General features: G+C 38.8%; 1 protein-coding gene across 1 annotated transcript; it reads left to right on the top strand.

Moving 5' to 3' along the window:
* The first annotated feature begins 1,668 nt into the window (after positions 1 to 1,668).
* On the top strand, positions 1,669 to 10,330 carry LOC121954123 (snake venom 5'-nucleotidase-like). The gene is made up of 9 exons (XM_042501460.2): positions 1,669 to 2,114; positions 2,701 to 2,923; positions 3,445 to 3,633; positions 3,869 to 4,066; positions 6,189 to 6,343; positions 6,443 to 6,551; positions 6,652 to 6,801; positions 7,812 to 8,012; positions 9,326 to 10,330. The coding sequence occupies exons 1-9, from the start codon at positions 1,767 to 1,769 to the stop codon at positions 9,481 to 9,483; spliced, it is 1,731 nt and encodes a 576-aa protein (XP_042357394.1). The 5' UTR covers positions 1,669 to 1,766; the 3' UTR covers positions 9,484 to 10,330.
* The last annotated feature ends 145 nt before the right edge of the window (positions 10,331 to 10,475 follow it).

The raw sequence follows: 10,475 nt of genomic DNA, 5'->3' as shown, positions 1-10,475 counted from the left end.
CGCTTCATGTCTGTGCCCAGCAGTCCCACCCAGTACTGATGAGGATATTTCAGTTCTTACTGAATAAGTGGTTTGATTAAATTAAGCTATATATCTTTATAGGTGTTAAATTAATAAGGAAATAATATTTGGGAGCCACAGTGTTCCTCTTTGAACAAGCTTTGATTACCTTTTAGTGTTTAAGTTTCAGTCTCTCCACTAAGTGGTGCTGCAGGGTGAGGTTCACGTATTCAAAAGAACAGACAGATCAGTGCAGCTCCATTTGCTTTGTAAAAATGAGAGCTGACTTCTCTGTATTCATGGAAAAGAAGAAACTCTACAACAGAGGTAGAGTTGCCTCGGAAAAGACAACACACATAGAAATTCAGATTCTGGAGTTTTAAAAAGTTAATATATTGTGTGTGTGACCTATTACTATCATGCGTATCATTACAGTATCTATGTATATTTTTTTCTAAAATAAATAACCTTCTAACTGTGATTTATAATGACTACCATATTTCTTTCCAATATTCCCATCCCATCTCAAGGTATCTTATGCAGATGTATAAAAATCTTAAACTGACACTGAGAAGGCTGGTTAGTCTACTTAGAGAGTGCTTTTTATCACTGAAAACATATTAGATACTAAGCCAATACAAGTCAAAAACTTATTTTTCTTGTTAGTGATTAACTTTGGGATGGGATCTGCCGCCCACAGAGCATTTTCAAGTACCTCAAGTCTGAGGTACTTGAAAATGCATCGTCACAAAGCTGAAGACAGTGCTGCTTTTCTGACACAATAAAAAGTCGACTTTTAGAGATGCATTGTTTTCACTGGACATTATCACTTCAAACTTAATGATTTTACAGATTATGATGCATCGCTGTAGAGAAAAATACCCAAAAGTATATAAAGGGGTTAAATTTAACACAACTGAAAACATCTACAGCAGTGAAATGCAAGATACACATTAAAGGTCTAGTGTGTAAGAAGAGAATTGACATCTGAAAACCGATCCTAAACATGTCTGTAGCAGTAAATGTATCTCTTCAGTATGTAACAAAGAGTCATGTAGCTTGTGTCTGTTAGGGCCTGTCCATCCCTCTCTTCTCTTACCACCTGCAGGCAAAAGTGAGTGCCAATGATTAGTTTCCAGCTTTCTCCAGAAGTGCTCATCCAAACGTCACATCTGAGGCTACCCTCCCATGCAGGAACAAAGCTTTTATTCCGAAAGTTACATATCTGATGCTTGAGGTGTTTTTGTTTGGTACGTGTAACTTTTTCCTGTCCCCCTTTCCTGATCTACTCAAGGCTGAAATCTCGCTGCTTCACAGAGTCACAGACTGCTGTCTGCTTTTTTAAATCAAAGTTTATTAATATTGTACATGTTGTGTATCCAAAGTGCACCAAATCTGACAATGTACGTCCTTGTATTTATAGATAAGATATAAGTCACAGACGGACAGTGCAAAAACTTTTTTTTTTCTCCTGGGTGGGGGGTCAACATGAAGTTGAGGCTGGTATCTTTCTAAAAAAATAAAATGTTTGTAATCATTAATAGATTTTCTATAAAGCATTCGTAAATCTAGAAAGCCTATATTATTTACTATTTAAAAGCTCATTTGTTACGTCATAACAGTTGTAACTCTTTGTAACCACTTTTTTTGTGGGTATCTCCTCCGCTTTATCGAAACACACTCTACTTCACTGGAAATGCCCACGCCTTTTTCTTAAACTACATTACATTCCGTGTCACTGTCGCGCTTTTACGCACAGCCACACGATGAGTGTCTGGACATCTCCGCGCGCTCTCCTGACCTCCCTCTGCCTCTTTCTGCTTTTATCAGACTGCTCGGGCGCAGCGTCGGATTTCGAGGTAACGCTGCTTCACACCAACGACAACCATGCACGGATCGAGGAGACTAGCGAGGACTCGGGGAAGTGTCCAGACACGGGTCCTTGCTTCGCTGGGGTCGCCAGGAGGTTCACTAAAGTGTCGGAGATCCGCAAAAAGGAGAACAACGTGCTGCTTCTGGATGCTGGAGACCAGTTTCAGGGAACGGTCTGGTTTAATTACTACAAAGGAGCAGAAGCTGCACACTTTATGAACAAACTCGGCTATGACGTTATGGTTAATACTCTTTCAAATGTTTGTTGTTGTTTTTTTGTTTGTTTGTTTTCGTAACACTTATTTTGCATTTCCCAAATACAGTTTGCTTTAACAGCAGAAGTGTAGAGTTCATTTGTGATTAGATAAACTCAACTGAGATTTTATGTCAACCCTTTAACTCTTAGATTAACATCACTTTCTCATTCTGCAGTCAGATGCCTTTCACTAGCATTTAAACCTCTGAAACCTGAGAAAATTGGTTTGATTTCTTTCAAAAACACCGGAAAAACATAATGACCAGCTTGACAAGAAATGTATCTGAATATTAGCTGGATGGGATCATAAGGTATGATCCAAAATGAGGAAAAAATGTCCAGAAAACTATATTTATGAATCACTTCAAAATTATGTCAAAGAAAAACTATGAATTTAATTTTTTTTTTCAGTACTTTCTTGAGGTAATTTTCTTGTTTGCTGTTTTTTTTAATGCTTATTTTCTTGTAACCTGTTACTCATATCGCCCTCCTACCATGTTTTTGAGAAAAATCAAACCAATTTGCTCAGGCATCACATGGTTGATAAAAATCTGTGTTCTTTTGTATTTTAGGCTTTTGGAAACCATGAGTTTGACAATGGAGTGGAGGGTCTTATGTCCCCTTTCCTCCAAAACTTAAGTTGCCCTGTGGTGAGTGCCAACATAAAGACTGACAAGACTCTGGCTGCAACTTTCGGTGTCAGCTACACGCCCTACAAAATCTTAGACGTTGGCTCAGAGAAAGTTGCTGTGGTCGGCTACACCACTGTGGAGACCCCCTTCTTATCCCAGCCAGGTAAAAGCATAACCTGTTTGATTAAAGTGGTTAAAGGGTAACTGAAGTATTTTCCAACCTGGAACCTATTTTCCAATGTTTTTCTGGCAAGTGACTCATGGAGTCATTGGATTTTTTTACACGGGTCCCATACAGAGAGAGAGGGCTGACGTTGAAAAGCAGGCTGCAACAGGCTCAGATTCTTAATATAAGTGTCTGACAACATTACGGAAAGGATCCCTACAGAGACAGGCCTTTTTGCTGAAGAGTAAGATCCTTTTAGTCTAACCAGAAACAGCCCTGAAATCACCAGCACCAAACCCACAAGACTCCCTTTAAGTAAACATTAATGTTGCATGCAGCAGCAGTTCATGTGTAGAGTGAGTTAAAGTTTTGTGAGTCTACTACGTGGATGCAACTCAGACCAGTCACCCAATGAGCTTTTTACAGTGTGATAAACACTGTGTCTCCACTGTTTTCTATGCACCACAGATGTTTCATTTACTTTCGGTCTCTGTTCTTGTCTTCCCCCTTTGTGGTAGGCCCACACCTAACGTTTGAGGATGAGGTGGAGGCACTTCAGATTGAGGTCAATAAGCTGCAAACCATCGGTTATAATAAGATCATCGCCCTGGGTCACTCTGGCTTTGACATGGATAAAGAAATTGCCAAGCGTGTGAGAGGAGTTGATGTTGTTATTGGAGGACATACAAACACATTCCTCTACACTGGTATTTTAATCCTATTTTATTACATTCAGCTCTATTAAAGTGCATAAAAGATAAATTATCGTGTATCTTTAAACTTTTTTTTAAATCATTTGTTTTTTTTTATCATTTCCACTGTGCTCAGATATTTAAACTGTGCTTCATAGATGAAACAAATCAGGTGAAAAGTGAAAGAGCAAGAAGTGTGGGTTTACCTAACAGGATGTGAGAAACGGTGTACTGCAAACTTTCTGAACAGGAAACCCCCCATCCACTGAAGTACCTGCCGGTCCTTACCCATTCATGGTGAGGTCTGACGATGGGAGAGACGTGCCAGTGGTCCAGGCCTTTGCCTTTGGGAAGTACCTTGGATACTTGAAAGTTACCTTTGACGAGGCTGGAAATGTGAAGAAAGCTGTTGGAAACCCCATCCTGATGGACAGCAGCATACCTCAAGGTAGACTGCAGTAACACAAATCAGAAATTACAAAGGGCCCATGTTTGACTTTTGATGTTGTGTGCATGAGTGCGTGCATGTGCATGTGTGTATCCATCTGTCTGCAGCTAATCTCACAAACTACTGGACCAATCAGCCTCATATTTTGTGTGCACATGAATGACTGTATTCTCAAGGACCTCTCATGGTTGATTCACAATAGTTGAAAAATCTATTTCATTTACTGTTTTATACCGTCGTCAACTGCTGACTCCTCACTCTTCTTAATCGGTCGATAGGAGCCACAAGTTACCCAGAAATCAGCCAAAACAACAGGTCTTACCATCTGTTACAGGCCACATTCTGACCTTTGTCATGGCATGAAAACTGACATCAATAGAAAAGTTTGGTTTCATTTTGAACTGGATCATCTTCAGATCAACTCCATATATGATATGTTGATCTATCTGATGTGTTTGCATACTGTTGATCCAATTGGAGATGAATAAGTCCATATTTTAGTTATCTTCACATCTGTCTTGACCGCAAAAGAGCTGGGAGGGACATTTCTACTGGGCCCAGCTGCGACAAGATTGTTTCTTCCATTTTTGGGAGGTTTTGGTTGTTAAATCATTAAAGAACAATCATCCTTATAATTATATTGTATCTAGATTTTACATGCAGTGACTGTAAGCAGTCAAAACTCTGTGCAATGCACCACGGCTCTGTCAAAAGTAGACAAGGTGTGTGTTTTTATTAGCTTCTGAAACACGCTGCAGTGACAAGCCTGGTTCACAGAGCAAAGAACTCAAAAGTATTACTGAAGATAAAAATCTTTTCTTTCAAAATACTTTAGTACGCAATCAGACAGGCAAACAATCCAACGAGGGCTAGGCACAAAGGTAAAGGAAAAACAAGCAGGATCTGAATAATCAGGAAAACTTACAAAATAGGGAATCCTGGAATAACAGACACGAGGGACTGAGACGAACTGACACAGGGAGCACACACACTACATACACAAGGTAGGAGGGGATAATTCGGTACAGGTGAAACACATCAGGGCGGGGCAGACAATCAGAGAAAGGAAGTGAGGATCTGAAACGAGAGGAGAGATGAGCAACAAAATAAAACAGGAAATGAAACCAAAACAAGATATGATAAACAAAGTAAGAACTTTGGCAGACAGACATGCGGCACATCTGCTGAAATTTCAAGATAGAGTATCACTAGGGATGTGAATCGAGAACCGATTCCAGTTGACAACCAATTCGCAGTTTCTAATCCCTTGGAATTGTATGCCTCTAAACTAATCTTTTATGAAGCCGGCATATTTTTCTGACAGTTATGGTAAAACAATGACGTCAAACTCATGAGTCTACACTGCTGGACACTTGAGAGTAAGAAATGTTTTGTGGCTTAATTTTACAAAGAAAGATGACAACAGTGCTGCTTGTAATGTTTGGAAAATAATAATTTCAAGTAAGGGTGGCAACACAAGCAGTATGCTGAACATCTCTCTATGCAACATCAGCTAAACCGCCAGGAATGCCATGACACTCAACGTGTGAGTGCCACTGCTTCCCAACCGAGCAGCACCTGCATTCTTGAGGATCTCTGTTTTAACGTTATATTTAGACTCAGAGATAATAAAACAGATGCATTTATGCTGAAAACCTGTGTTGGCCAACTATTTTTTTACACAGAAAATTCATCAGAAATCAGTTGGCGAATCAACAAAGAACTGGACCGGTAAGCAGAATCGATAATGGAACTGGTATCAATGAAATCTCGTGGTATCTTGACGAAAAGGTTGAAACAATTAATCGAACTAAATGAGATTTGAGAATTTAAAAGGACCTGAAGTGACTTGATTCACCATGTCAGTCTGTGTGCACGTAAATCAATAATTAGTGAACATCTTGGAATAATTTAGGTAATGGCTGTGATGTTTAGACAGCTGTTAAACCAAAAACTTGGACTACTACTTGTAGATTATTCATCTGAATGGATCTAGATTACGTCTGGTCATGTATGAATGCATAATTAATCTATGTTCTTTTCCCAAGAGTTTAATAAAATAATCCTGTCTCATGTTCTCATAAATCCTATCTTTATACAAGCTTTACTTGTTTTGTAACAGACCAAGAGGTCCTTGCTGACATTGAGGAGTGGCAGAAAAACTTGGCTCAGTACTCCTCGCATTATATCGGACAGACATTAGTCTACCTCAATGGGACGTTTGAAGAATGTCGATATCGGGAGTGTAACCTTGGAAACCTGATCTGTGATGCCATGGTAATCATTCTTATTATTTTTCAAACAGCCTTAGTTTTTCGGTTGTTTAGTTTATTAAAGCTGTTTAATAAAAAAAAAGAAAACTTTTTGCTTTTCCAGATTTATCACAATATAAAGTATTCAAGCGAGCTGAAATGGAATCATGTGGGCATATGTATGCTGAACAGTGGGGCCATACGCGCAGCTATAGACGAGCGCTACAAAAATGGTAGTTTCTATACAGAAATGCTTCATTACAAAAGCCACTTTGCGCTGGCTGCAGCTGTAGTTTCATTTTCTAATGTACAAGTATTTGCTCTGACTTTTAGGTTCCATAACTATGGAGGAGGTCCTCAATGTCTTACCATTTGGAGGAACCTTTGACTTGGTCCAGATTAAGGGATCAACAGTATTAAAGGCATTTGAATACTCAATACACAGATATGGAGACATGTCTGGAGAATTTCTTCAAGTCTCAGGTCGGTTTTCGGGCCACTGTACACCTCCACTAACATCCGTTTCATCCAGAGTCTCCTACAATTATATTAACTGTTACACTCTGTGCTCAGGTTTCATATTAAATGTACACGGACATCTGGTAAATATGCATATTTGTTTTCCGGCCAAAAGATGGATGAGAAGATCAACACCACCCTTGTGTCTTTGTCTCTAACAAGAAAATACATTTCTCAAAATTTCACACTATTCCTTGAAGTGTTTTACTTGTTACTGGTGTTTACAGGGGGGCAGTACCTACTTAAAGGTATACTTAAGCCCCAAATGATTATTTGTGTGTCAATTACTCACCCTGTGTTGTGATCAATATATAAAGATGTTCACAATCGTAGGGTCATTTCCTCACAAACAGACGGCTCCTTCTGGCAAGGAACTGAAAGTAAAGTGCAACTCATCTCTGCTTTCTTCAAAGCCAGACTCCATCGACATAAACAGTCATTTTACCTTGCTGAATAGGTGAGCCACGTTGGAGCTGCTAGTCGACCAAGCCTCGATCTGTAGTCTTTTTGTCTTGTAATGTGACTATGATGAATCCGAACTTACCCTTTAGAACACCAAAGTCACACAATAACAAAATCTACCAATTGGGGCAGTGATAGACAGTGAGGTTAAGTTACTGTTTTTTCAATGGAGTCTGACCTTGAAGATGAGATTGATAAGTTTAGTTCGGTTCCCTGCGGGAAAGGACTGTCTGTTTGGGAAGCACTGAGCATGCTACAAGAGTTTGTAGATGAATATTTTGACTTAGCTTTGCTGTCATTAAATGCAGAGCCCTATGACTTCAATTCAGCAAGAATTTTCTGCATTGTTGGAGTCTTTGTTCACCATAAAGGCAAGCGAGAAAAACAATGTTTGCTTCATAAATTCAATGTGACACAGGGTTAAAAATTGATAGACAAATGATCATTTGGGGGTTGAAGTATTTCTTTACATAAGCATAATGTTTTTGTCATTTCTTCACTGACACTTTTAGGCATTCGGGTTCAATACGACCTCTCCAAACCAGCAAACCAGCGTGTAGTGTCCATATCCATGCTCTGCACTGAGTGCCGTGTGCCTAAGTATGAACCGTTAGACCTGAAGAAGAAGTACACTGTGGTCATGCCTTCGTACATGGTGGACGGAGGTGATGGCTTTACCATGATCAAAGAGGAGATACTTAAGCATAACACAGGTGGGGATGAGCATTTATTTTAAAATTAATCTGGTTGATGTGGATCAGAGTTAGTTTCGTTTGAAAAACTGATTCTAGCAGTGTGTGAATGAGACCTGACAGGCCTGTTTCACCTCTGGTCTTTCACTGTTTTACTGCAATAAGCTGCCTCTCGGGCTTGGATTTTTCAAACTTGGCATCTCATGTTTCATTCAGATGCCTGTGAAAAACACTTGAAAAGTCGGTTTCAAAATCAGATTAACATCAGCAAACAGAGGAAAGAGAGAAAAGAAAGGAAGCACTTAGTACAGAAAATTTATGAAAGGCAGGATGTTGCTTTGGGAGGAGTGCTAAGCTTGAACTATGTTTCACCCAAGCAATTTCCACTCCAAGCATGACTATGTGGATTACGACGGGGGTTTGCAATTTGTTGGCCGATCAGTTGGCCCACTACTTTGGTCCTGATGGAAAAGTCTCAACAGTTTTAGGATGCTACAGGAATGCAATTTTTTATTAATAAATTGGTGCTGAAGTGCATGAGTTTTATTCTGCACTAACAGATGATATTCAGCACGTCTGCTGATGTGAGAAGGTCTTAAATCTAGAAGCTGTAACTCATGTTGGAGTTAGACATTAATGAAGAGAACAACATAGCATAGCAAGTAACATGACTGATCTGAACAGTATGTACAGTATATATTGGCTTACTTTATTATACAGGTATTGAGGTGTTATTGAGGTTACAGAGCTGCCTTGGTTGCTGCATGTTATGAATGTTGTCCAGAGTTTGCATACTTAAGTATTTCCTTGGAGTAGCAGGGTTAAGGTTGCAGACTTACTAAGAATTCTCACATACTGTTTTAGCGCACTAAATAGCATGTTAATATGGGATTCTAGATGCAGCATTAGTCTCGATCTTGTGTATATTTTCTTTCTGTGCAATAATTAATTCTAATAGTTTTTGCATTGGCTTTTCCTCATCCATCTACACATTTAAATGCCCCACTGCAATAACTCAGCTGACACGTATGGACATAATGACTGCAGCTGTCCTATAAGGAAGACACTGCATGGTAACATTTACCGATCAGTGCTGACATGTCTTTGGAAAGCATTTCAAAGTTCCCTCTTGGTGAACTTACATTCTATCCAAAGCAGATGCATATTTTTTAACACTGCTTTGCAGCTGACTCTCGCAGATCTTACAGCACTGTAAAAATCAAGAACAGGTGGTTTTACAAGCATGGCGCAGCAAGGACATACATTTTATGAGGAAAATTAAACAAAATACTAACCAAATGCTAATCAAGCTGTCAATTTCCCGCCTCTTGCAGGTGACATGGACATTTCTGTTTTTTCCAAATACATCTCGGACATGAAGCGTGTGTACCCTGCAGTGGAAGGACGGATCACGTTCAGGAACTTGGCGGTCTTAACAGCGCACAACCTTGGCTTATTGCTGCTGGGTTTATGTGTGTCCCTGACCCTCTGATTGGCTTTGTACACTCTGTGAAACAGTGATAGACTGAGGGGCACATTTGGCTGCTTGTGAACTCCTCTGGGACTTAGTTAACTGCCTTTCCAACCCGCTGCCTTCAGGGATAACTAGCTGACAACAGGATTGCAGGTTCAGTGTCAGGGTAGTCAGTCAGTCAGTCAGTGTTTTAAACAGTTTAAAGAACAATATACATTTTTAACAATATTTCAACATCTTTTACATGTGCAAAATGAACAATTTAAATATGAAAATGGTAAAAATGTATTAGATATGATTGTTTTGGTAGACTTAAAAGTGCATTGAATCTATTTTTTATTGTCAATCTAAAGGAACTGAGATGTTATGAATATCTAAAAACCAAGACAGTGCTTTACTGTATAATATAAAAGAGCCCAAAGACTGCAAGGCAGTGACATAATGAACAGAGAGAAAGCTGCCTGGCAGCTATGTCTTTGTTTTTTTGTTATTTAATAGACATGTAAAAAAAGAGTATTTATACACCTGAATATACCTGAAGGTGTTGTTTTGCTCTGTTGCAGTCGTGTAGATGCCTTCCATCTGAAACTCAGGTTAATTTCATTTGATGCCACTTATGCAGAAAAAAAGAAGCAGTGTGACTGCTTATTGAATCTAATTTTTATTAATTATTATCGACATTTGAGTTGAGTTGAAGTTACAAAAACAAATGTATTGCTACAGAAAAAAAATATGATCTGTAAATAAACCTTTGTTCCCATGGCACTTACTTTTTGAGCCTCCCCCTGTATGCACTATTTCACATATTTATCCAGAGCTGATAGAATAAATGAACACTGCAGTTCTTCTGTTTTTTGTCATCTCATCTGATTGTATCATTTGTTTTCTCCTATCGTCTTTTTAAAGTAGTTTTATAGGCTTGATATAATGAAATGGAAATTAGGGGGCACTTTGTCAGGTATTCTTTATATATATATATATATATATATATATATATATATATATGATAT

Source organism: Plectropomus leopardus, chromosome 14, assembly GCF_026936395.1.
Source record: "Plectropomus leopardus strain MGB_pleo_1.0 chromosome 14, ASM2693639v1, whole genome shotgun sequence".
In the NCBI taxonomy this organism is placed as follows: Eukaryota; Metazoa; Chordata; class Actinopteri; order Perciformes; family Serranidae; genus Plectropomus; species Plectropomus leopardus.
This window is presented reverse-complemented; position numbering and strand designations above follow the sequence as displayed.

What these genes read in the sequence shown, in the direction of transcription:
- LOC121954123 (XM_042501460.2), top strand. Translation starts at nt 1,767, where the DNA reads ATGAGTGTCTGGACATCTCCGCGCGCTCTCCTGACCTCCCTCTGCCTC. An exon ending in AGACGAGCGCTACAAAAATG is followed by an intron (nt 6,552 to 6,651) that starts GTAGTTTCTATA and finishes TCTGACTTTTAG; the next exon opens with GTTCCATAACTATGGAGGAG. An exon ending in AGAATTTCTTCAAGTCTCAG is followed by an intron (nt 6,802 to 7,811) that starts GTCGGTTTTCGG and finishes TGACACTTTTAG; the next exon opens with GCATTCGGGTTCAATACGAC.